This window comes from Phytophthora ramorum, assembly GCF_020800215.1.
Source record: "Phytophthora ramorum isolate Pr-102 chromosome Unknown Phyram_PR-102_s0005, whole genome shotgun sequence".
Taxonomy (NCBI): domain Eukaryota; phylum Oomycota; class Peronosporomycetes; order Peronosporales; family Peronosporaceae; genus Phytophthora; species Phytophthora ramorum.
Genome location: NW_027150651.1, coordinates 212,746 through 237,673, shown reverse-complemented (window position 1 = coordinate 237,673; position 24,928 = coordinate 212,746). Strand labels below are relative to the sequence as shown.

The window sequence follows — 24,928 nt, the reverse complement described above, 5'->3', positions numbered from 1 at the left end:
GCGCATCAAGTGCCTAACACCAACCAGAAACCACCCCCCGCAAGATGCTGAACACGTGGCTGGGAGCGTTGTGCTGTGTCGCACTGGGGCTCACCGCCGCGCGCTCCATCGACGAATATGATGAGCAGGCGCGATCCATTGTCGACAACCTCACCACGGAGCAAGTCCTCGGCCAGCTCGCCCAGGTTGGCGTCAGTGCAATGCTGAACGAGGACTATTCGCTGAACGAGACGCTGGTGCGCGACTATGCCAAGCTCAAAATCGGCTCATACCTGACTACACCCTTCACCAATGGCCCCAACGAGTTGACTGGTGCTGTTGGCTGGGACGTTGCCGAGTGGCGCGACATCATCACTCGGATCCAGGAGATCGCCATGGAGGAGAACGACGGCATCCCGATGGTGTACGGCATCGACACCGTGCACGGCGCTGGTTTCGTGCTCAACTCGACAATGTTTGGTGCCCAGCTCAATGGCGCCGCCACGTTCAACCCCGACCTCGTTTACGAAATGGGTCGCATCGGCGCCCAGGACACGCGTGCTGCCGGCATCCCCTGGGTCTTTGGTCCTATCCTCGAGATCGCCAGCAACCCGCTGTGGCCCCGCACCTACGAGACGTTCGGTGAGGACCCACACCTTGTGTCGGTGATGGCGGACGCCGTTGTCCGAGGTCTTCAGAGCGACAACCAGACAGCGGCGTGCATGAAGCACTTCGTGGCCTACTCTAAGACAAATACTGGTCTTGATCAAGACGGCGTCACGATCTCGGACTTCGACTTGCTGAACTACTTTGTGCGGCCATTCCAGGCTGCTATCAACGCTGGCGCACTCACGACGATGGAGAACTACATCTCCATCAACGGCATCCCCGTGATCGGTAACCACCGTATCCTGGAAGTCCTTCTTCGTGAGGACCTTGCGTACGACGGTATGGCTGTGAGCGACTTTGGTGAGATCGGTTCGATGAACAACTTCCATCGCGTGGCTCGTGACGCTAACGAGGCCGTTCGTTTCTCGTACACTCACACGGGTATTGATATGAGCATGGGCTACGACACGACGTACCTGAACGGTACGAAGCTTCTGATTGAAGAGAGCCCCGAGTACTTTGACCGCCTCAAAGATTCGGCTCGCCGCATCATCAAGCTGAAACTTCAGCTGGGTCTGTATGACAACCCGATGCCTGGTGCCGATGACGTTGCCCTTGTCCGCAATGACGACGACGTCCAAAAGTCTCTCGACATGGCCCGTGAATCCATCGTGCTGCTGCAGAACAACGACAGCACGCTGCCTATCTCGAGCTCGTCTTCTGTGTTCCTGACGGGCCACTCCGCCGACAACATCGGCAACCAGTGCGGTGGATGGAGCGTCAGCTGGCACGGATACACCGGTAACGACAACTTCCCGAATGGCATCTCCGTTAAGGAGGCCATGGACGACATTGCTGGTGATAAGGTGACCTACTTCAACGGTCTCGCCTCGGACGGTAACTACTCCGATGCCAACATGACCACGGCCAAGCAGTACGCCAGCCAGGCTGACTACACGATTGCGGTCATTGGTGAGCACCCGTACGCCGAGAAAACCGGAGACCTCAACGATCTGGCACTTCCCGCCGGTCAGATTGAATACGTCAAGGAGCTTGCGTCGACGGGCGCCAAGGTGATTGTCGTTCTGTTCGGGGGCCGACCGCGTCTGCTAGGAGACCTCCCGGAGAATGTGTACGCTGTAGTGAACGGATTGCTGGCCTGTGAGCAGGGCGGCAAGGCGATGGCTGAAATCCTCTACGGACAAGTGAACCCGAGTGGTCGTATGCCAATCACTTACCCGAAGGACCCCGCCAACATCATGATCCCGTACAACCACCGCGTTTCCACTGAGTGTGCGGACTCGAACTACTGCGAAATGCAATGGGACTTCGGCACGGGACTCAGCTACACCAGCTTCACCTACTCCGACCTCACGCTCAGCAAGACCAACGTCACGTCCAGTTCCGACTCCATCGACGTGTCTGTGGTGGTGACGAACTCTGGCAGTATGGCAGGCAAAGAGACGGTGATGCTGTTCCTGACGCAGCCGTACCGCTCGATTTCGGTGCCTGAGGTGAAGCAGCTCAAGAAGTTCTCGAAGGTCAGTCTGGAGGCGGGTGAGTCACAAACGGTGTCGTTCACGCTGACGGCAGACGACTGGAGCGTGTACTACCCGCAGATCGGCAACGGCTTTAAGCAGGTTGCGGAGGACACGGACTACGTGATCGCGATCAAGCCGGAGACAGACTGCGACGTGTACAACGAGACTGCTGCTGCGAACCCGCTGTGCGGGACGTTTACTCTGCAGACCGGCGACTACCCGTACGGTGTGCTGCTGGGTTAAGCCGATGGAGTTGTTGCGATGCAGCCATCATGTAATTTGGTTGTGTGGTTCCATGCGTATGGAAACAGGATATGTCTCTGCAAGTTGAAAATAAAACAGTTTTGTTGGTATGAAATCTCTGTTTTGGTTTAGTGGGGAGCATGATCTAGCACTGAAGCAAGGTGGCTTGGGCTCAAGTGGGATTTCAGAGATCCGAAATAAGGGTGGAAGCTGACCCCACTACAACGTGAATGTACATTCACGCGCTTGACATGGCTTACACCTCCGTAGTGGATAAGGTTATCAATCTGAAATCAACAGTCAAACCCTACGAGCGCTCTCCTGCCCGTGGGAATCTTGCCGAAGATAATCTCCTCGGTCTGGATACGTCACGAGATGGGATAGAAACGCACAAATGGGTCACCAGAAGCCCCTTATTGTGTAGGCAAAACGTAAAAAGGTATGAGTTTGCAAGCGGTGTATGTTGAGTTTTACAGTGGTCGACAGCAACAGGGACGCTTTTTCGGGGCGGCGTCACTAAGATGAGTCCGTTTGACGTGTTAGTTAATGTTCAGGTGCGTTGTGCCACTTACTCCGTATAATTGGACTCTAGTATTCATCACTATCAAGTGGTATGCTGAGTTTTCCGGTATCGACAGTTGTTGAGGCGGTAACACGGGTCACAACGTGTAGATATAAGTTCGATGATGCCACGATGTGTATCACAGGCTGAATACGAACTGCTCCCGTTGCCGGAGTTTTGCCCAAATCCGGACTACCACGATACGCTCGCCAGGACATATATTGCCTAGACGAAACTTGGTACATTTTAAGTAGAACGCACAATAGCACAATCGCACAATCAAAAACCGTAATACATGTCCCCCAACAATCAAGAGCTGTGATTGTGATAAATGCACAACCACAACAATCAAGAGCCGTGATTGTGGTTCAAACTTGTTGTCTTTTTCCTACCAACAATGTCAGGAGGGGGCGAACGCCAACTCGCTCGGCAAGCCGAAACAACGCCTGTGGTTTAAAATCCGTGTGCGTAGCACGCGGGCTTAAACCCAGGTAGGAGCCTCGAGCTTTGAAAAGTCGACATGAAACCCAGAGTCTCAAAGTGTTGTGCTGACCCTCATTTCTCAATTTGCTGTCAAGTCCCCAGAGCTCCTTCGATCTTTCAACAATGCGTGCGTGCTACGCCCTGCTTGCTATTGCGGTCGCACTGATTTCCAGCTCCGGTGCCCTATCGACCTCCATCTCTCCGCAACCGCAACTTGTGAGCTCGGCCGGCGTTGGCCGGAGCACTGAAAACAACAACCGGCTCTTGAGATCGCGCGAGGAAGGTGGCGACGTGGACGAAGATTCGGGCGATCAAGAGAGGGGCTTGTATCGCAGCGTTTCGAGGTTGTTCAGTGCAGGAGATGACTTGAAAAAAATTGAGGCCGACATTGTAGAGCTCAAAGCCGAGACGTCGTTTCTCAAGAACAAGTACAAGGAAAGGTTCCAGCACCTCAAGAACCAAGGGTATGACCCCGATCGTTTGTCCAAGGAGCTGCTCATCACAAACAAACGGAATAGTATGACGAAAGCCCAGTTGTCAAATGACGGGGACTACCATCTGTGGGTTAAATTTTCGAGCTGGTGGAAGAAGAACAGTTTCAAGTAGATGGCGCGGTCGTACTGCGATGACTCCCTCCGCTGGTAGACGTTCCCTGTCGTTAGTGTAAGAAGCACCATAACGCTGGGCATCTGCCTACCAGTAGACTACTGGTAGGCGGTAGTATCTAGTTTTCGCCCGAGTCATCCACTTACTTATCATGCATCGCAAAACCTTGAATGTCAATTACAAGCAAGCTTTCCTTCTGATTAAGCTTCCTGAGTATTGCAAGGATAACACTGCTGTTGCTCGCTTTGATGGCATCCAACATCGAACAGCAGTGTCGTCATAAAAACGCGTTGATATATCAATATTAATACGATGATATAAAGAATAGTCTAAAATTGCTGATATAGTGATATTGTGATAATATTAATGATGTAATGTTATGAAGTAAATATTATTTTAAGGTAAACATATGAATTTTGAGTACCATGACTATATCATACTACTCAGTACATTTGTATTTTGTGGCTGTCAGACAAATGGTCAAGACGGTCGTGGGCAGCGGTCAACTCGCCGCAGCTTTCAGCGTGGGCGTGGCGGCTGCAATCGCGGCCCAATTCGTGTACCAGGCCACACTAAAACATCGTACTGGCAGCACTCACGCTGCAAAATCCGTGACGGGGGCGCCGCGCGGGACGGACGCAACGGCGCAGGAACTGCTGGAGGAGCAGCTGTCGCGCATCGCCGCCTTCTTCGGGCCCGAGGGATTCGCCAAGCTCAAGGACGCGTTCGTGGTGGTCGTAGGCCTGGGCGGTGTGGGGTCTCATGCCGCGCACATGCTGGCGCGCTCGGGCGTGGGCAAGTTGCGGCTCATCGACTTTGACAACGTGACACTGTCGTCGCTGAACCGCCACGCGGTGGCCACGCGCGCCGACGTGGGGCTGTCCAAGGTGGCTGCCATGAGGCGTCATCTGCTGGAGATCGTGCCGGACTGCGAGATCGAAGACATGTCCGTGATGTTTGAAGCGGCCAGTGCAGACGAGCTCCTGGAAGGTGAGGGGAGAGCTTTGGTGAAACAGTGGAGGCCTTGAGATCTGATTGAGGTGGTGCGCTTTATGGCGAACAGGCAACCCGACGTACGTGCTGGACTGCATTGACGATGTGAAGACCAAATGTGCGCTGTTGGAAACCGTGACGCGCAAGAAGCTCAAGGTGATCACAGCCACGGGGGCAGGTGCCAAGGCCGATCCGACGCGTCTGCAGATCGGCGCGCTCAAGGACGCTGTCCGTACGTGATGGCTGGCGTGAAGATTGCGTTGGTTGTTTGGAGTGCTGATGTTCTTGCGCTGTTGTGTAGGAGACCCGCTTGCGACCAAGATCCGGTACTTCCTGAAGAAGAAGGGTGTTGCGTCGTCGGATATAACGACCATTTTCTCGAGCGAGAAGAGCGTGTGTAAGCTACTGCCTCTGGATGCCGAGCAGGCGGAGAATCCCGAGGAGTTTGGCAACGTGGACAACTTCCGCATTCGCGTGATCCCCGTGCTGGGCACGATGCCCGCGCTTTTCGGACAGTCTATGGCGGCGTACGTGCTGTGTGATTTGGCTGGCAAGAAGATCAACCCGGAGGCGGTGGCGCGGCTGTCCCGCGACCAGCGCAACAAGCTGTACCAGCAGTTACAGCAACGCGAGCACGTGTTGTTCCACGAGGGCCACAAGATCGAGCTGCAGAAGGACGAGGTCGAGTTCATCTTCCAGGAGATCTGGCGGGGCCACAGCTCTGTGGGCAGAGCGAGAAACGGCGGCCACGACCGTCTGTACCTGGCTCGTTGGCGGGCGGACCGCCCGCTGCGCCCTGACAACGTGGTGTACCTGACGACGAAGGAGCTCGCAATTCTGGACAAGGACGGCATCGAGGGCTTCGACCCGGAAGTTGTTGCTCGCATTGATGCACGACTGAGCCAGTTCGGCAGCTGGGCTGCTCCTGAGTAGAATTGTCCTACAAACTAGAAACCAAGCTCGTGCGTTGGTGCTGACAGCAGCAAGTCGAGCTTGCATGTATCGCCGCTTTAGGTGAATAGACGTGATCTAAAATGGACATTTCACGGTACTACTGTGCGACATGTGCCGAGTACGTCATTCGAATTTATCTTGGTTTTTGTATACTTTTAGCCGTTACGCCCAGTCGAGTCTCAGTTAGCAATCCCCCTCAAGCTACACACACCAAGCAGCAATCCTCCAGCATGGCCACCGCCAAGAAAGTGACCCAGAGACTGACCGCCGAGTCCTTCAAGCAGTGGATCCAGAAGCAGGACTCCTTCCTCTTTGACTGCGATGGAGGTGCGTGGCCCATGGGCGTTTGAGCTTTGACACGGAGGCTCACGATTTGGATACTTGTGCCAGTGCTGTGGCGTGGAGCAGCCCCGATTGAGGGCGCCGCCAATATGATCAACCTTCTGCGCTCGCTCAACAAGCGCGTGGTGTTCGTGGTGAGCTTGATATGACGTGACTTGGGGGGTGGCGGAGATTGACACGCGAGGGGATGTTGTGCTTTCGTGCAGACCAACAACGCCACCAACAGCCGTGCCACCTACGTGAAGAAGCTCGGTATGTGGCGCATCGCCCTAACTTTGTTGAGATTTCGACTAACAGGGAGAGAATCCGTTTGATGGGATACAGCTTCACAGGGCATCACTGCTGTCGAGGCCGACATCGTCACGTGAGTCGTGCATTGGTTGATGTGCTTCATGGTTGGAGAGTATGCGTGCTGACACTGCTGTTGGACAGTTCGGCGTGGGCCACGGTGCAGTACATGAAGCAGCACAAGATTGAAGGCAAGGTGTACATGGTGGGTGAGGTCGGCCTCAAGACGGAGTTGGAGCTGGAGGGTTACCAGGTCAGCGGTCTGGAGCACAGCGACATCAAGGGTCTCCCGCACGCCCCGGATATTGACATGGAGACGAAGGCGGTTGTGTGCGGTCTGGACAGGTATGCCATTGGTTTAATTGGTAGTAGTAGTCTCTTGAGCTGACATGCCTTGTGCCGTTTTTCAGGTACTTCACGTACTACAAGATGGCCTACGCCACGGCATGTGTCCGCCAGATCCCGGGCTGCCGCTTCATTGGCACCAACCCGTACGTTTGTTTATGAATGATGCGATCAACCACGCTGAGGTTTCACTCACCCAGTTGATTCTTGATGTTTGTGTAGTGACCAGACGTTCCCGACGGATGGCGCTATTATCCCTGGCGGTGGCTCCCTCGTCCACATGCTGGAGTGCGCCATTGGCCAGTACGTTCGTGTTGTTTCAGCCCAATGCGTTCTTGTCGCGCTAACTCGTGTGCCATCAATTGCGTTCTTGCAGCCCGCCTGAGGCCGTGTGCGGTAAGCCGTCGCAGGACCTGCTGCAGACCATTATCGCCACGTACAACCTGGACCCTTCGCGCACGTGCATGGTACGAAGCTGCAATCACAACGTGGAAATAGCGCCGAGATTGACCTTGTCGTGCTTGTCTTGCTGCTAACTAGGTTGGCGACCGCCTATCGACGGACATTGAGTTCGGCAACGCCGGTGGCCTGAATACGCTGCTCGTCCTGACTGGAATCACGCACGAATCGGAGCTGGGCAACATCGACAACGCTCTCCACGTGCCTGACCACTACGTCGACTCGGTTGATGTGATCAATCAACTTCACGCCAAGACTCTTGACAACTAGAGTCGCTGACCACGTGACGTGACGTGACTTAGGACACGCATCGACAACTTCAATTGCCTGTGCTGGTTCAATAGACGCAAATCGGATCGATGTGGATGTTGCCGTACCGAATCACGGTTGCTGAAGTTCATTCTCACGAGTACCTTACACTATGAACACCTAGACAAACTGCCTGTGAGCCTATACCGATGGTGACATATTCCCGGACGTCTTCGTCTTTAGTCGCGGAATGGCTCCGCTACTGCCACTGTTCACAAAGGCGTCGAACATGGAGAAGCCACCGCTACTTGCAGCAGTATTGGCGCCACCTCCAGGAATGCCAAACCTGTTAACGTTGGTAGTCTTCTTCGGGCGAACCGGGGCCGAATTCATCCGACGCGTTGCTTTCGCTGCCGTATCTACAGTGGCGCGACTACTTGCAGTTCGTGGAGCTGGCGACGCAGCCCTCGGTTTTACGAGAGACGATGCGATCACAGGTGACATTAAAGGAGTTGGTGTCCGAAGGAAGCGAGGCATTGGTGACTTGGTCAACCGCTTCGTGATCTCAAGGAACTGCAGCTTTTTGGTGGGCGTCACCTCCCCGTCTACCACTTCCCTTGGTCTCTTTCGCGTCGGCGCTCGCAGATTTCCCGGGGAGTCATTGTCGCTAATAAGGCCGCTGCTGTTCAAACTAATGTTCAAGTCGCCATCCTCAATGTCCTGATTCCGTCGAGGCACGTTTGGCTCTGCTGGATCGCTCGCTAAAGCCTTCCGAAATTCTGCACGCTTCGTTGCCAATGTCTTTGTTGCTGCGTTCCTCTGGGCTTTCTTGGTCTTTTTGCCCATCACTTTTGGAGTGTTTATATCTTGCATCTTGTTCATCCGAGCGAGCAGCTCAGCATTTGCTAGTCGCTGCTTGATCGTCATTTTCCCACCGTTGCCTCCTGTTTTCCTTTTTACCGTCGGTGCTACGACGTCTTCCTCTTCCTCCACCGACGCCTTTGACTTCAATTGGGGCTTTGTCTTGCCCTGTGCGCCCTTGTTTGCTTTAGCGGTGCTGTCCGCTGATGCTGCTGGTTTAGCTCTGCCAGCCGTGGCACCCTTCTTCGGCTTAATCGCAGTCGTGGAATTCGCTACAGCCGCCATCAAGCTTTTATCTGCAATCGCCGCCGTAGCCTTGCCTGATTTCGCCGCCGCCGTTCGACGCTTCAAATGCTTCTTCGGGGTTGAGATTGGCAGGGGCATCGGCTCAGGTTCGGAATCGGCTTCATCATTCTCGTCCTGTTCAGCACGAGCAGCAGCTTCAGCGACCTTCGCTTGCCGTTTGGCCTCTGCGTTCGTAAAGTTAAAATCCAGGGGCGGCCCTCCCTTCTTCGAAAACCGCTTCTGCGGCGTCGGTCTTTTCTTCTTCGAAGGCGACGGCTGTGCTCGTTTCGGAGAACTCTGCGTAACTGGCAGAATCAAGCTCACCATCGACGGCTCATCGTCAATATCCGAGTCGCTGTCCTTGTCCAAGGACAGCATATCCAGTAGTCCATCATCCGCCAGCTCCAGTGGCGGGCTATCATATCCACCAAGCTCAACCTGATTCTCCTCTGAAAACGATTCGTCGTCTTCTGGCTGCACCGCTTGCGGTAAGCTAATAGGCGTGATCCGCTTCGATGGTACAGCCTTCGTTTTCTTGGCCTGCTTCGGCTGCATCTTGGTTTTGGCCCTCTCTTTGGCCTCCTTCTCGTCCGTCTGTGAGTCGCTGGCCGCTACCTGGTCCAGCTTCTTCTTCTTCGCCGCTTTCAACCTCTGTCTCTTCTTAAGAAGAGCTGTTTCCTTCTCAAGTTCACGTCGTAAGGCCGCCTCCTGCTCCGTCGCCAGCTTCTTCTCCGCCTTCAGCCTCTCATTCTCCAGCTTCTTAGCCTCCGCTGTCAGCCTCTCCTCCTCTTGCTTTGCTACCAGCTCTTGCAGCTTCTTCTTCTGCTTCTGCTTCTCCGCCTTCAACTTCTCCTTTTCACGTCGTAGTGTCTTCTCTTGCTCAGCCGCCAGCTCGCGCTCCTGCTCCTGTTCCTCCTCCTCCTGTTGCTCGAGCAGGCGCAGTTGGCTCTGGTACATCAGCTCCTCCTCCTCCATATCCTCCATCAACATGAACTGCTGCCAGGTTTTCTGCAGTCGCTGGCGCCGCAGCTCGATGGCCTTCCACTACACCCCCCAAATGTTAGCGTTGCATGGGCGATATCTCAGTTTCTAACGGCACTACAAACCTACTTCCAAGTTGTATGCCTCCAGCAGAATATCCTCCGGGTACAGACCGCCCACGGGGCCTGTGGCGCGGTCTGGGGCTTCCATCCGCGTGCTCGGCTGCCAACTCCTCCTGCTCGTGCTTTAATGGCGGTCGGAATTTAAAAAACAGCTGCTATGTACAATTTTCATGTGGCGTACACGTAGTTGAAGCCGTTCTTACAGAGGGATGATAGACATGCTTCTCTCTACAAGGGCGCAGCATAATCCCTCTTTCAACTCACTTCAGTTCCAGAAAGGGAGTCAGTCGATACAAAAAGCAAGATCAAAAACCAACATGGCAGTGGGGGGCGACGCGAATCTCTTCCAGCTCGCGGGCGGCATCTCGTGCCACGCGTGGAACAAGGACCGCTCCAAGCTGGCGATGTGTCCCAACTCGAACGAGATCTGGATCTACTCTGGCTGCCACGCGGCCGACCCGACACAGTGGCGCAAGGAGGCGGTGCTCACGGAGCACGACATGCTCGTGAGCGGCCTAGACTGGTCGCCCGTGCACGACCAGCTCGTGTCCTGCTCGCACGACCGCAGCGCCTTCGTGTGGAAGTTCGAGGCCGCCTACCGCCAGTGGAAGCCACTTCTTGTGCTGCTGCGTATCACGCGCGCCGCCACGAACGTCAAGTGGAGCCCTGACGGTGAGTACAAGTAGAGGAAGAGGAGAGTGCTAGCAATTGCTGACGCTGTGGTCCCATGCAGGCAATAAGTTTGCAGTGAGCAGCGGCGCCAAGTGCGTATCGGTGTGCTACTACCAGGCGGCGGAGAACTGGTGGGTCAGCAAGATGATCAAGAAGCACAAGTCCACGTACGTTACTGCTAATGATTGTGTCAGCTTCAACTTGATATTGAGGGTGGTTATTGGCTATTGCAGGGTCACCGACTTGGACTGGCACCCGAACAGCCAACTGCTTGTGACCGGCAGCACGGACCTCAAGTGCCGCGTCTTTTCGGCGCACGTGAGCGACGTCGATGGAGCTGCTGACGCCGGTCCGTTTGAAGCTCTACCGCCGTTTGGAGAGCCGCTGGCTGAGTTTGACAATGCCAGTGCGTGGGTGAACGCTGTGGCGTGGTCCCCCAAGGGCGACCATCTTGCGTTTGCCGGCCAGGGATCGTCAATTCACATCGTTCGCTTTGGCGCGCCTGGCGAGTTCCCGACGATCCAGGTAGTAGAGGTTGCTGGGTCGAGCTGTGCTTGCTGTAATGTGCTGACGTTTGTTGTTGTTGCCATAGTCGATCCGGTTCTCGCACCTGCCTCTGATGCGTATCATGTTCCTCTCGAACTCCGCGATCGTTGGTGTGGGTTACGACTTCAACCCGCTGCTGTTTTCTCAGGATGCCAACAACTTCTGGTACGCATTAGCTGAAACAATTGCATCTTGCTTGATCGGGGTTAATCGTTGTTTGACAAATGCGCAGGTCGTTCTCTGAATTTGTCGACAAGAAGCCTACGGAAAGCGCTGTGAAGCGGAACGCGGGCGGCTTCAACGCTGGTAAGTGCAAGAAGTATTGTATGGACCGAACACTGAATGTATCCATGTATTAACAAACGCCGTTTCTCAACCCCTCAGCTCGAAGCCTGTTCGAAAGCAAGGTGACGCGTGGTCAATCGTCTGATGCTACTCAGCATGATAAGAATATGCTGTGGATGTACGTTTAGCAATGTCGTCGGAACTCGCAGTCGTCATGGTACTAATATAACATTGTCCCCCGTTTACTCATCGCAGGAAACATGAGAGCAACATCACATGCATCCAGCCGTACACGCGTTCTGCCTCGGGAAGTGTCTCGGAATTCTCCACTTCAGGTACGGCTCCAGTAAAACTTGGTCGAGCGTTTGTTGTGGTTACGTATCACTTATTTAACGTGCGCATGTGGCAACTGCTACTGTATTTCATAGCGCTTGACGGTCGTGTTGTCCTGTGGAAGCTCGGAAGCCTGAATGTGGAAATGAGCAAGCTGCGTCTCTAAGAGGATACGTTTGCGTAGTAGCCCGACAAAGTTAAAGCTCTTCACCGTTGACGAAAACAGCAATTAAAATGCGCTAGCATCTACAGAAGGTGCAAGCAAAGCGAGCAAGACACAACAAGATCATGAAGGCAAGCATTTCAACTTGTCTGTCGATTGGTTGCTCCTACCTACATACCCTCTTTCTCCCGTACTATAACAACGGCAACGACAGCTCTATTCGTACATCCGCTTGAGCCGTCTATAGTCTTGACGATATTGGTTCTCAACCATAGATGCGTGACGGAAGTCCTTCCACTCAGGGAACTCCGTGAGTAGAACCTTCGGGTCGAACGAAAGCAGTAGCTGGATGCCCTGGCTAACGTCATTCAGCGTGCGCGCGAGATCGATGTGGTCTGGGTTCAAGTACGCTCGCTGCAGCTCAAGCAGCTCGTAGCTACTGCGTAGGAACAGGATCGAGTACTCGCACACCCGCTCAGTCTTCGCACGCAGCAGCAGGTCACACGAGTCTGCCACCAGTTTGTGGATGCGCATAAATACCAAGTGGTCGTGGGCCACGATCTCCAGAGCGTCGGACAGTGTCTCGAGCGCCACGGACAGCGCAGAAGCAGCACTCTCCGGGTTCGTCTTAATAATCTCCTCTGCACCCACCAGCACCTTCTCCAGGTCCTGCATGCCTGGCTTCACGCCATCACTGTCATCTGCCGCACTCGGCGGCGGAGGCAGCACACTGTCGCCTCGCCTGCAAAGCTGACAGCCGCACTTGAACCCGAACTGCTCCCACAGATTCTGCTGCCGGTTCTCACGACTTTGCTCGCGGGGGTACAAGTACGAAATAGTGAGCTGCTCGCCCTTGGCGATGGGCCGAGCCACTCTCACCTCGGACACGCCTCCTTCCGGTCCGGCGTCCTCCGGTGTGAACTTGACACAGTTCGGGTTGCAGTCGTGATTGAACATGGCGTTGTACAAGAACACACCACTATCGAACGCATTGCACTGCATGGCGAACACGTTCTGCAGCACCTGGTTGTGGGATAGCGGCAGCTCGCTGAAGTTCCGGCACAGCTCGTCGATCTGCGGGCCGAACTTGTCTCTGCCTGCAGCCAGCAACTCCTCGGGCAGTTCACTCAGCTTCTCCGGGTACAAGTGGCCCAGATGCTCCATGATGTCGACGTAGTCCGGTCTCGACAGCACCGACTCCATCGTGGCTAGGAAGAACTCCGGGTCCGACGTGTCCACGTCACTCGGCCACGGGATATACACCTGCTCCACGAGCACCTGGGTGCCCGGCACGAGGTCCTGCGTGGCCACATATCCGCGCGATCCTCCGACTCCGTCAAAGCTGGTCGCCAAGTCCACGGGCCCCACCGCCAGCGGCTTCACGTCGTCCCAAGGCTTGTACAGACTGCGCGCGACTTGGCTCGAGGCCTCTTCCTCCTGATCCACAGCTGCTGGGCGTGCAACAGGCGCAGAGACGATGTGCACGACCTCGTGCGGCGTTACCATCGAAGCCGATGTCTCCTCATCGCTGCTGTCGTCGTCGAAGAGCCCGAACGCAGCCTGCACCGACGCACTTGGCTTGCCACTCATGACGGTCTGGTTGGCCCGGAACTTGACTTGCAATGATTGTCGTGTTACGTACAAACATCAATCGTATCAGAATGATTGCATTGTTATGTATCACACACCATGATTGCACCTCCATACAAACACCAAGTGAATCTGGGGCATACCGACTCCCTGGCTTTTGCGAGAAATGGCCGAGCACCTGGCTTCTCAGCACGAGAATGATAGCCTCCCAGTGCGCCCAGGGCTCCCCCTTGGGCGCCGCATGCGGTTGACGCTGGGACAGAAGCGCGAAGTGGTGGACCTGGCGGCCAGCAAGAAGTTCACGCACCGCGAGCTGGCCGAGAAGTTCCGCGTGGGGCGCACGACCATCACCAATATCTGCCGACAGGAAGAACTGATTCGATCCGAGACGGACTCAGCCGACGCTGCCAAGAAGAAGCGCAAGACCACAAAGTGCACGTACGACCTGCGTGTGCTGGACGAGAGTCTACACAAATGGCGCATGGAGGTGAAGGTGAGCAGTCCTGACACGAAGCTCACGGGCACAGTACTGCAGCACAAGGCCATGGAGCTGGCCTGCAAGATGGCCGACGACCCGTACGCGGCGCTTCCCGACAAGGTCAAGCAGGCGCTGCACAAGTTTACGGGCTCGAACGGCTGGCTGGACGGGTACCGCACAAGGTTCGGGTCTTTCAGCAGCAAGCAGCTGCCTGGAGGAGGCGACCAGAGCGTCATCAAGAGCGTGGACATCCAGACGAGGCTCAGAGAACTGCACCACAGCTTCATGAACGTGCAGCTCGAGGACATTTGGACGGCCAGCGAGTTCGCAGTCATGTACAAGCCCCCCGCGCCCGTGTCTGACGGCAGTGCAGCAGGGAGTAACAATGGCAGGTACACGGTTTCGCTCTTTGTCAGCGCGGCTGGAGAGAAGTTTGATATGCAGGTTATTGGCATGGATCGCAATCCACTACTGCTGGAGGGAATCGACACCAAGGAGACGTACAAGATCCAGTATGGCTACTCCAAGACGGGTTGGCAGGTCGCGCAGACGACAGTGAGCATGCTCAAATCGCTGAATGCTCTCGCAAGGGAACGCAAACGCACGTTCCGCGTGGTTTTGGACTCGGCGGTGCCCCACGTGAAGGCCGCTATGATTCTGGACTCACAGGGCGACCAACGAACGTTTTTCGTGTACGACCACCTCCAAATCTACTTCTTGCCACCGAACTTCAAGGCCCCGCGTTTCCACCCGTGCCACCTTGGCGTGATTCAAGCGTTCAAGGCGAGGTTCCGCAGTGAAATGCTCGAGACGCTCTTCAGTAATTATCGACAGAGCGTGATCAGCCAGGACCCGCGCGGATTCCACCCGCAGCGTCACTTGCATACCCGAAACGTGTTTCACTGGTTCAATGTGGCTCTGCGTAGCCTGGATAAACAGCTCATCCAGACGTGCTGGGTCCAAAGCGGTCTGCTGCCCACTCAGGCCATTGCGTCCCTCAACTTACGCGCCATATTGAGCAATACCTCGCCCATGAGCATGACCCCCAATACCTCAACTGGTAGTGGCAGTGACAGTGGCAACGGAGGTGCAAATTCCGATGTCAATGGCATGACCCCAAATGGAGCGAGTGGAGCTGGCTCTACAGTCGTAGCACACGCTACACAAGGAGGCCTGCTGTCGCCCGCGGTACTCTATCGCGATTTACAGTTGCAACTGACGAATATCGCCCAGCTCGCTCCGGACTTCTTGCGCTGGATTGGCGTGAGCGATCCGAGCAATGCGCAGGCATTTGTGGAGCTGGAAGGCAATGCTTCCGTAACGGACCCCGGCATCGATGAAGTGCAGATCATCCGCGGAGTGCTTCAAAAACATGGCTACCTGTCCACAAAAAAACTCGATGATGAAAGTCATGCCGAGGGTCCGTACGAAACCTTTGACGACGTGGCTGATGAGCCCTGCCCAAGGCATGATGAAGTTGTGGCGTCCATTGAGATCCTCAAGAAGTACCTGAGGCTGTCACGGGACGCAATCCCAGACCGTGTCGACGCTGTAGTGCAGCTGAACCAAGTCAAAAAGGCGATTAATGCTGCTGCCTTTCGCGACGCCGCCATCCGGGAGGTATGAGTGAAACCCATTTGACGGAGTGGAATGTGCGGTACTGTTTTATTCTACCTGGCATCATGCTCATCGTTCTCATTGTATTGTCACTGTTGTCGGCTCTATCTTACATATGCATGGCTCTCGAATATTGGGTGCCCTAGCTAGTACACAGTCCGGATTCTGTAGTTGGGAGGCATTGCCGCCATCACGGTGTTATCGTCTAGCCGTTGGTTCGTCTGGGTTGGCAGCGACGACGACATCCGAGCAGGTGGGGTTGACTGAGGCAAGAGATCATCGTCAAGCGGCAGGATAGTACGTTCCGCAATGGCCTGCTGCTCAATGCGACGTTGGCGCCGTGCGTATGCTACGAGTGTGCGCAACGCACTCACTAACCAGTCGCGGTGGCTTGAGCTCTGGGTCTCAAGATCTAGTGTACGATCCCGGAAAACAACCGAGAAAGAGCACGCCTCGAGCACGCTGTTGGACGGGTACTTGCGGAACACAGCCGTCTGTCTACCGTCCAGCACCTGCAGCACTTCTGCCAAGTCAACCGCTCCACTGAGCCCGCCTCTCTTGTGCTGCCACTGCAGAGTTCCGCAACAGTTGCAATGGAGTCGGGTAGCATGAGCACCGCCACGACGCCCATACTTGAGTAGAGGGAAGAACATGTTGATTGCCTGCACGAGATACGACCGGTGCTTACCGCCAAAGCGGAAGGCCAGCTCCACGATCTTCCACCGCGCACCTTCGATGGTCTCGAGCTCTTCGTCTGTGAACAAATACGTTTTGCGCTTCTTGCGAAGATGCAGCGTCTCCAGCACGCGTGGGCCGATCCTAGAGAACGCACTCTTCTTGTGTTTCTTCGCAGGGTGCACTTCTTGTGCAGGGTTAACTAGCGGCGGTGTCGGCATCGGAGACCCAACGAGCGGAGACAACATGTCAGTTGGCTCCAGGTCGTACGCATTCGGGCACGACCCAGCTCTCCTCCGCATCGGTGCAGGCTTGGACTTGCGACGGACTCCATGAGACTGGGCCATGGGTGTGCTCAACTGGTCCGAGTCATCCTTCAGCTGGATCACCAGCCGCCGCACGCTCGAGGTAAGTTGATCCTGCGCTGACAGTGCAGCTTGCTCGGCCGCGCAACTGAGAAGCCGAGTGCGTCGGCGCTGCAACAACCGGTGCTCGGCCGGGCTCAACTGTACCAGCTCGTGCTCGACCTGAGACGTCGCCTCTTCTACCTCGCTACTGGATCTTCCTTCGTCGTGCTCGGCGTTGTTGTCATCGAGGTCGAGCTCCTCCACGTCGTGGATCTCGTCAACGTCCTCGTCGTAGTCCTCGTCCTCATCTTGGTTGGACACCGCAGCCGTCGCGCTAGCTACCGGCTCACCCGACTCGCTCATCAGACTCTCGCTCTTGATCCTGTTCACGAGCGTGCGCACACTCGTCGACATGTTCAGCAGGTCAAAGTCCAGCAATTCCTCCTCATCGCCAAAGGCTCCACTGTCTTGCTCTGCACCCGCGTCCGCTCCAAGTGCAGCCCGCCGTTCCTCTTCCTCGAGGTCCTCCTGCTCATTATTGCCCCTTTCGTCCGCCTCCTCTTCGTCTGCCTCCTCCTTCTCCTCCTGTTCATCCGGTAGTAGCGCCAGCAGCGGTGCAAAGCTCGCGTGCATGACTCCGAAAGTGTCAATCTGCGTCTCGAGCGCCGCTCTCCTCGCCAGCTCCTCTTGACTCAACGGCCGAGCCAACGCCGCCGCCACTAGCGGCCGCGCCGGATAAAACTGGAACCGCTGGCCGTTGCCACTGCTGCTGCTGCTGTTACTGGTGCTCGGGTCCCACATGGTCATGGTCGAGTGCGTGGGCGTGGCGCCGACGCTGCTGCGCCGCCCGTGCCGAGCCGCCGGAACCGTCGCGACGTCGGCCGCGGTCTGTTCCTTGTCCTCATTGCTGCTGCTGCTGCCGCGCGCCTCCTCCGGGTCCGCCTGGAACAGACTTCCGCGCCGCACGATAGCCGACAGTTTGCCTAGCAGCACGACGCTGGACGAGCGCTCGCGGCGTCCGCCCGACCACGGCTGCATCGAAGAGGGAGAATCCGGGAGAGTGGGAGCAGCCTCCACCCCAACGCGAAATGTGGGCCGAGGAAGAGGGAGGAGGAATGAGAAAACCGCCGTGCAGTAACAGGCTGGCACGAGAATGGCTGCAACTGGAAGCCTGCAAGATAGATAACTGCACTTGTGACCGGAGTGGGCGTTTGCCAAGTCAAGGAGCCGTTGCCGAGAGTAGGTGTCTTCAATGTGCAATGGCTGTAGCCATGTCCGTTTTTATCAACTCTGCAAAGTGCTGTTCCGAGCCAGCCGCTGTGTTCGTCCACAGAAGGACGGTATCAACTCGGCAGAGGGGCAACCGAGTCGCAGCTTGGCAGGATGAAAGCCGTTACCGGACTCCACTGGCACCTGGCGAGCGCTGCTGGCCAGAAAGCACCAAGAAGACGGCGGTCCTCGCCAGAAGTCTGGTCTCTCGCCGAGTCTCACGGGCTCCGATGCCCTCTATCTCCACTAGCCAGCCCTGAACTCTACTGCCCACTCCTTTCAGCCGCAATATGCTTGCGGTTTGCTGGACTCCCCAAGCCGCTGGTCTTGCCTCATCGCTGACGTACTTGTGGTACCACTTTCCGGGTACGGTCTCCGTAACGGCCAATAGTCAACATGGTGAGTGGTGGCAAGACGCCTCGTCGCGGCCCCACGCAGCGCCGTGGCCGTCTCCAGGGAGCAGGCGCGCTGCTGCAGAGCAGTCCCGACACTGCGTACCCGTCCTCCCGTTTGCTCGTGTGGCACTCGCGCTTCACACACGGTGCGTCTCGCCACGAGGCCGCCGTGAGCGGCCACGCTTTCAACCAGCAGCTCGAAGTGTATCTGCCTTCCAAGGCCGGGAAGGCCACGGCGCAGTCACTGCAATGGGAGACGGGCTTCTACTACGAGATTAAGGCGTCGGTCGGCATGTTCCTGTCACCGGCCTTTATTAAGGAGTACCTGCAGGACGGTGGCTCCGTGTTCATGGTGGCCAAGAACGTGGCGGTGGACGCCGCGCAGTCGGCGATGCTGCTGCCTTCCGGCCAGTTGCTACTACTCGTGGATGCAGACACGTACCAGCAATTGGGCATCGTGGGTGAGAAATATGGTAGAGCGCTGCCTGCCACGAGCAGGACGAGGCGGGGGCAGAAGTACCTCATCACGCTCGATTTGACGTCGTCGGCGTTTGCAGAGGAGGGGGAGAATGCGTTTAGAGATCGAGTGAGAGAGTGTTTGAGCAGCAGACTGGAGGACCTCGAGATGCTGCTGTGTGCTTACAACGCTCGCGGATCAGCACGTACGATCTTGTTTGGAGACGATGATACGGTGCCTCGAAAGCGCGTCGAGCTTGATGGACAAACGACGACGTTCAACGAGGTGTTTCTGCCCAAGTTCGACGCGTTTTATGCTGTGTTGAAGAAGAAGGGCGAGCGTGAGGATGGGGACAATGATAAGCTGCGGACGTCGCTGCAGGAGGCATACGACTGGCTGGGCCTTGTGGCCTGCCGGCTCACTGACTTGCTGGAGAGACAGAAGCTGGAAGAGTACGTGTCAACCTTCTCGGGCATCCCTGATTCGTTCGAGTGCGAGCCGGATAGCGAGATCACGACTGTGCGGTGGCGTGGTCTGGTGGCCGCTCCATTTTGCTCGACTGTTGTCGAGAAGGTGCAGCGTGCTGTGAAGAACAGGGAGGTGCCATGGGGTGCAGTCACGGTTTGGGGGTTCCCGGACGTCTTCGTGTCGTGGGTGCAGCCTGTCAAGACTGGCAAAGGCAGTACACGAAAGAGTGAGTCGCAGCGACGAGAGCATGGCTACCTCGGAAATGGTAGCAACAACTACACCCTGCTCATGCTTCCAAACGACGAGTACTTCATGCTGCAGGCACTCGGTCCACACGATGCCACCGTGTAGACGACCGAGTAAGTCGAGTATCTAGTACAGCATGGATAGCACACAGGGTTACAATAGAATAGAACGTTGCATCACGGTCGATCTTGGCTTTATCCGCAACTATCCGAGTAGCTAGTTAGCGAGGACGTTCTCGACGAACGCCGCAACAGTGGACGAGTCCGACCCAGCTTCGGCTAGCGCTAGCGCCACCTTGATGTGCTTGCGAGCCGGCTTCACGTTGTTCTTCTTGCCGTGGATAAGTGCAAGCCGCAAATTCGCCAAGAAGCAAGTAGCAGTATCACTGTTGCTGCTTAAGGCGGTGGTCGTGCTGCTCACATCGTCATCAGCATCTGCCGAGGTGATAAACTTGGTCGCCGTCAATGAAGCAACGAGCTTCCACACGTTGATTGCAGCGTCCAAGGATTGCTGTTCTTCATAAAACCCTCCGAGCTCAATCAGGATTGGAACCAATCGGCTCGAAGCAGCAGCAGCAGTATCGGCAGAGACGGCAGCAACAACGTCCACGTACTTCTGAACGGCCTTTGCCGGGTTTGAGATCGATAGCAGACGTGCTTCCAGCAGGTCAGTGTCCACCGAGTCTGTCAGAGCGCCCCTCTTCTTGCTTTCTTTAACTCGAGTCAGTCCTTCGATTGAAAACGATGTTGCTTGATCGTGTTCTCCGAGTTTGGCATAGCAGTAGCTCGTCAGGAGCTCCAACTGAGCTGCATCATAGTCTCGCCCACTTGCGGCAATAGCAAGTGACAATCCGGTCTGCAGCAAGCGCAGCAGATGACGAAGAACGTCATGGTGCGTTTCTCGCTTCGTTTCCAGACCAATGCGCTTGAGGATGCTTGTGCCAGCCAGAACGTATGCCTGTGAATTCCACGGCTGGGCGCGAATTAACTTTTGTGCGTCCAAACACAGCCCCTTTACCCCGGATGGGCCAGCCTTGAACAATCCCACCAACGAGTCCAAGAAGTTGCGATCCACCGTGTCCTTGCCAGGGGAAGGCACATTTCTGGCAGTCGAACGCAAATACTCTCCCAGGCAACTCGACACTTGAAGGTTTTGCGAGTCGATCGTCGCTAGAGCCAGACGCATCCATAGCGAACTTGAATTCGCTCCGTCATTGGTTTGCGACAGCGCTTGAAGGCGCGTCAGGTAAGCATCTTCAGCGCCCACAAAGCGTTCGTGGAGCTCAACCAAGTGCAGGTTCAGATAATCGCGCGTTGTGAGCGTTGAATCAGCTTGGTCAACTGAGGACAAAAGACGCTCCTTACACACTGCTGCAAGACCCACTGCCTTGGAGCCAAACTTGCTCATGAGCAAGCTCGCCATCGATAGACCCACAAGCGCAACGACATTACTCTCAGCGGACTGGGCTTCATCTCGTGGAATCAACGCGTGAAGCAAATCCAGCGCCTCGCCTCCCTTTGATTGACGGTATAGTAGCTGCGCTTGCACGATACCCTGAAGTGCTGAGGACCCACTCGTCGCGGCAATCTTTTGCAAAAGCGCTGAATCGTCAATTCCATCGCAAGATTTATCGGAGAGCTGGCCAAGCTCAGTCACTAGCGTATTCCATTCAAGGCCTTCTTGGTCACGAGCAGACGAAGCCGCATGGGTGTAGGACGCCAAAGCCTCGGTGTACAGTCCGAGGCGGTGCTGAGCAACACCTAGAGCGTGCCAAGCGCGCGCATTGAACGGGTCTCGTTCTAAATACTTCTTCAGGTAAAACATCACCTGCTCGCTATCATGCTCTGGAGCCTCCGTTATCGACTCACCGACACTAGCTCCATAGTCCAACAATGCCGTGCTTAAGCCAAGCAGAGCATCCAGATCCAACCCGACTTGCAGTGCACAGTTGAATGCTTCGATCGCTTTTCTCTGCTGAACCGTTGAGCTAGCTTGGCGTCGAGCCAGCATCGCATACCCATTCCACATAGATGGGTTGCTTGGGTTCACGCTCTGCAGCTGCAGAAACGACTTCTGCGCCAACGACGCCGCTGATGGCACGGCATCAGCTTGGCTGAGGTAAAACATGCCCAAATTGGCCCATGTGGCATCGCTACTGCTGCCGGTTTGGACTGCTCGTGCCCAGGCAAACTGCTTCACCAGCAGACTGTCAGACACAAGCGCCAATCCATTCCAGGCCAGCGAGCACGAAGGATCCTCCTGAAGGGCCAACTTGAAATTCGTTGACGCTTTCGCCTTTAGCTTCGAGAGTGTAGCATCTGCGTCACTGTTGGCAAGACCCTTTTCGATAGAGAAAGCTGAACTGGGGATGCCGCGCACGTTGCTGAGAGCCTGAGCTTCGTACCAATAGCTTAGACCGATATCATAAAATCGCTCTGCGGCGACAGCGTCAGGACCACCCACTGTCTTTTTTTCGCCCCTTTCAGCTAGTAAAGCAGCAGCTTCGTAAGCCTTCCTCCCAGCGCTGATGAAATCAACCCAGCTTGAGCCTTCGCTTGAAAAGTTGTCTGGCGACAAGTAGAAAGCGAAGCAGTGAATATCACCGATTAGCTTGCACGCTTCCACAGACCCAGAGAGGGCTGACGTGGACGGAAGTCCCTTCATCATTCGGGACGCCTCCTTCAGATTCGCAGCAGCATTGCCATATAATCCCTCAGCACATAAGTATTTTGCCTGTTGGAAAAGCAGGTCGGCATAGATCATGGATGCGACAGTCACGTCTGGCTTGCCATCGGATAATTCACCAGTGACAACCGGTTTGATTCTATCCAACGCATCGTCGAAAAGCAGCAATGAGCCTTCAATCCGAGCCAGCTCACAACGAACGCACCAGTTTTCCTCACCCAGCTCGATGGCTTTCAAATAAGACCTCTGCGCGGAAACGTGCTTGTCGAAGTTCTGGTAGATATGTGCCAGAATAACCCAATAACGGGCATTCATAGGGTTATTACGCAGCACGAGATGCATTTTTCCCACTGCCAATTCGTCGTTTTGTTCCACCAGGTGCTGAGCCAGTCTCAGGAGCGCCCATGTCGGAGCAGTTTCTTGGTCCTCAGTCACTCGTTCCCATAGTTCCACGTTCGCGCCATACTTTCCCTGTAGATCGTACAGGCTGCTTAGAGCCATTCCTGCCAACTCATCGGTGGGAGAAAGCGAAAGTGCCTTCAAGAAACACTTTTCGGCACGCAAAATATCCTTTGCGACTTCTTGGTACCATTTACCCAGCCATGAGAAGATCTCCGCGTCGGATGGCGTCAGCTTCGCGGCTTGTAGTAGATGGGCAAAGCACCCTGGTTTTGCACTTTGATGAGAACCGCCTAGGTGCCAGTACACAACTGCTAATCGCTTCAGCGTTCGCCCCTTAGCGAAAACATCAGTGGCTGGAATCTTGCTCGCATTTGCCTCTAGCAGCGCTTGGGCTTGTTGGAAGTCGCCAAGTTGGAATTGAATCCACCCACGGGTGCACAGCACAGCAGCACACACGCTTTCGTCCCCCACTTCAGACAAAGAAACGGAGTCAATGACTTCGAGAGCCTCCTTTGACTGCGCCTTGGTAGTCAATAGCTCTGCCGCTGCGATGGCCGCTTTTACCATGAGAAGAAGGTCGTCACTTCCCATGACTCCGCGGTAGTTCTCTAACGCTCTATCCACGTCACCCGAGTACTCGCACGCCGTTGCCGCCATGAACAGCACCTTGACTTCCGAATACCTGTACCATTTCAAATAGACCAGAGTCATTGTACGTCAAAGGCAACAATGGTAGGCGTTGATAACTTACAGAGATGGAAGCGGGTCTTCACACCCAAGCAATTTCGCCTTGTCAGTCACAACCTTTTTGGCCAAGGACAGACGATTCAAGCAACCCTCTACATCGCGGGCTGCAAGTGCCAGTGATGCCAACTCGACTTGAGCACGAATGCAAAGAGAGCTTTCTTGAAAAGAAGAGGAGGAGTAACCAGCGAGGGCTTCCACAAAGATCTCTCGGGCCTAGTAATCCAAACGCATGTCAGAACTTACTGTTAACAGCAATGCCGATAGAGTCAACCACTTGCCTGGTTACTCTTTCCGAGGCGCAAGTACTCCACCGCTTGAAACACAAGAGCCATAGGACTCCTGGAATGGCTTGCAAATAGCCCAGCCGCGACTTCCCTCGCCTTATCCAAAGTAATAGCTACCCGTTTTCAAACACCATCAGCAACAATGCATCAGCTCCGCCAACAATTAGCAAAGTCGACAGACAATAGTACGCATGGAATACGTACGACTATCCTGGTCTTCACTGCGGAGTAATAGGAACTCTGCCGGAATCTTGGAACCAGGAAACCACTCGATGATTGTCGTCGCCAATGCATCGACCGTCTTGAGGAGCGTGGGCTTCTTTTTGGAAGCCTTCAGTGCATCCAGGTGAAAGCGCATAAAGAACGCGATTGCGGCATCCATTCGTGGACGGAGCGCATCAATCTCTTCATTCTGAGCTGTCCAATCAGTACGAGATGCAACGGCGAACACGTGACGAGAGATTTCTGGCATGGAGTAGCTGCCAGAGCAGTCCGATAAGCTGAACCCAGGACGCTGTATCAAGAACCTTCAATATCCACGCCAGACAGCATAGCAACAACAACAAAATACATACCTGCAGCAAATCCACCAAATCCAGCCAGATATTCAGCGGGGCCGGTAATTCTTCGTTCGCAGTTTTCTCGAGCGAAAGCTGTCCAACATCTCCATCCAGTCCCCCCACAAGGGAGTACCACGAGTCAAAGGTCTACATCAAAGCACAAAAAATGAGTATACACTATCTTATTAACGTAGCCATAAAGCTACTCCACCTTCGGGAGCATCTTCAACTCCATTGCAGTAGCCGCCACCTCCGCTACCCACTTCTGGCACCTCTTGATCTTCTTGCCCCTGCAAATACAACAGGTATCAGTCTACAAAAGGTCCACCCAGGTCTCCTCAGTTTGCAGTACCTCAAATTGATGTCCACGAGCTTCTCCAGTGGCTCCAACTTGCTCTTCACATCCGTTTTGGCCTCGAAAAGGTCCACAAGGTACTGCAAAACCGCAGCAGAGAATCAGTCTCCAGTCTGCAACCTAAAGTAACCCTCACCACGCTCTGCACCTTCCAGGGCGCCGGCATCTCGGGCTTGATATCTGCCGCTCGGCGATACGCGTCCTCGCAGTCCTCCCACTGGCAGCAAAGTATGGTTAGTATGGGTTACACATTGGGGTACAGTATCCTGCAGACGCACCTCTTGCAGGTGGAAGCTGGCGAGCCCCACACACATGAAGGCCTGGAAGTTGTTGGGGTCAAATTGCGTCACGCGGCGGCCTGCGTCCTGCGCCTCCTGGTAGCGCTCGGCCTTGAGGAAGGCCGCGGCGTCCACTAGCATCTGCCGGAGCATGCTCGCCGACATGATGCTTCA

At 55.3% G+C, this 24,928-nt stretch overlaps 11 protein-coding genes across 11 annotated transcripts; 7 read left to right on the top strand and 4 right to left on the bottom strand.

Annotated features, from left to right (window-relative positions):
* Positions 1-44: 44 nt before the first annotated feature.
* KRP23_5757 (Lysosomal beta glucosidase) lies at positions 45-2,573 on the top strand (the record flags this gene model as incomplete). Its single annotated transcript, XM_067890862.1, has 2 exons — positions 45-1,570; positions 2,522-2,573. 2 exons carry the CDS (start codon positions 45-47, stop codon positions 2,571-2,573), a joined length of 1,578 nt encoding a protein of 525 aa, XP_067745274.1.
* Positions 2,574-3,540: 967 nt separating this feature from the next.
* On the top strand, positions 3,541-4,023 carry KRP23_5756 (uncharacterized protein; the record flags this gene model as incomplete). The annotated part of the gene is made up of 1 exon (XM_067890861.1): positions 3,541-4,023. The coding sequence occupies one exon, from the start codon at positions 3,541-3,543 to the stop codon at positions 4,021-4,023; it is 483 nt and encodes a 160-aa protein (XP_067745273.1).
* Positions 4,024-4,499: 476 nt separating this feature from the next.
* KRP23_5755 (tRNA threonylcarbamoyladenosine dehydratase 2) lies at positions 4,500-5,949 on the top strand (the record flags this gene model as incomplete). Its single annotated transcript, XM_067890860.1, has 3 exons — positions 4,500-5,013; positions 5,087-5,248; positions 5,318-5,949. 3 exons carry the CDS (start codon positions 4,500-4,502, stop codon positions 5,947-5,949), a joined length of 1,308 nt encoding a protein of 435 aa, XP_067745272.1.
* A 251-nt stretch (positions 5,950-6,200) lies between these two features.
* KRP23_5754 (4-nitrophenylphosphatase) lies at positions 6,201-7,674 on the top strand (the record flags this gene model as incomplete). The annotated part of the gene is made up of 9 exons (XM_067890859.1): positions 6,201-6,297; positions 6,361-6,446; positions 6,519-6,564; positions 6,637-6,676; positions 6,745-6,945; positions 7,011-7,091; positions 7,168-7,248; positions 7,322-7,412; positions 7,486-7,674. 9 exons carry the CDS (start codon positions 6,201-6,203, stop codon positions 7,672-7,674), a joined length of 912 nt encoding a protein of 303 aa, XP_067745271.1.
* Positions 7,675-7,854: 180 nt separating this feature from the next.
* On the bottom strand, positions 7,855-9,990 carry KRP23_5753 (Reticulocyte-binding protein 2-like protein a; the record flags this gene model as incomplete). Its single annotated transcript, XM_067890858.1, has 2 exons — positions 7,855-9,843; positions 9,910-9,990. 2 exons carry the CDS (start codon positions 9,988-9,990, stop codon positions 7,855-7,857), a joined length of 2,070 nt encoding a protein of 689 aa, XP_067745270.1.
* Positions 9,991-10,219: 229 nt separating this feature from the next.
* On the top strand, positions 10,220-11,904 carry KRP23_5752 (Actin-related protein 2/3 complex subunit 1; the record flags this gene model as incomplete). The annotated part of the gene is made up of 8 exons (XM_067890857.1): positions 10,220-10,574; positions 10,636-10,741; positions 10,808-11,099; positions 11,167-11,285; positions 11,353-11,426; positions 11,505-11,583; positions 11,661-11,740; positions 11,834-11,904. 8 exons carry the CDS (start codon positions 10,220-10,222, stop codon positions 11,902-11,904), a joined length of 1,176 nt encoding a protein of 391 aa, XP_067745269.1.
* Positions 11,905-12,117: 213 nt separating this feature from the next.
* Positions 12,118-13,491, bottom strand: KRP23_5751 (putative protein lysine methyltransferase SET5; the record flags this gene model as incomplete). Its single annotated transcript, XM_067890856.1, has 1 exon — positions 12,118-13,491. The coding sequence occupies one exon, from the start codon at positions 13,489-13,491 to the stop codon at positions 12,118-12,120; it is 1,374 nt and encodes a 457-aa protein (XP_067745268.1).
* A 166-nt stretch (positions 13,492-13,657) lies between these two features.
* Positions 13,658-15,595, top strand: KRP23_5750 (Major centromere autoantigen B; the record flags this gene model as incomplete). The annotated part of the gene is made up of 1 exon (XM_067890855.1): positions 13,658-15,595. The coding sequence occupies one exon, from the start codon at positions 13,658-13,660 to the stop codon at positions 15,593-15,595; it is 1,938 nt and encodes a 645-aa protein (XP_067745267.1).
* Positions 15,596-15,732: 137 nt separating this feature from the next.
* On the bottom strand, positions 15,733-17,646 carry KRP23_5749 (uncharacterized protein; the record flags this gene model as incomplete). Its single annotated transcript, XM_067890853.1, has 1 exon — positions 15,733-17,646. The coding sequence occupies one exon, from the start codon at positions 17,644-17,646 to the stop codon at positions 15,733-15,735; it is 1,914 nt and encodes a 637-aa protein (XP_067745266.1).
* A 627-nt stretch (positions 17,647-18,273) lies between these two features.
* Positions 18,274-19,548, top strand: KRP23_5748 (Ribonuclease P protein subunit p40; the record flags this gene model as incomplete). Its single annotated transcript, XM_067890852.1, has 1 exon — positions 18,274-19,548. One exon carries the CDS (start codon positions 18,274-18,276, stop codon positions 19,546-19,548), a length of 1,275 nt encoding a protein of 424 aa, XP_067745265.1.
* Positions 19,549-19,659: 111 nt separating this feature from the next.
* On the bottom strand, positions 19,660-24,919 carry KRP23_5747 (Tetratricopeptide repeat protein 37; the record flags this gene model as incomplete). The annotated part of the gene is made up of 9 exons (XM_067890851.1): positions 19,660-23,212; positions 23,282-23,483; positions 23,549-23,674; positions 23,766-24,075; positions 24,137-24,268; positions 24,333-24,411; positions 24,474-24,556; positions 24,625-24,693; positions 24,755-24,919. The coding sequence occupies 9 exons, from the start codon at positions 24,917-24,919 to the stop codon at positions 19,660-19,662; spliced, it is 4,719 nt and encodes a 1,572-aa protein (XP_067745264.1).
* Between the last annotated feature and the right edge of the window lie 9 nt (positions 24,920-24,928).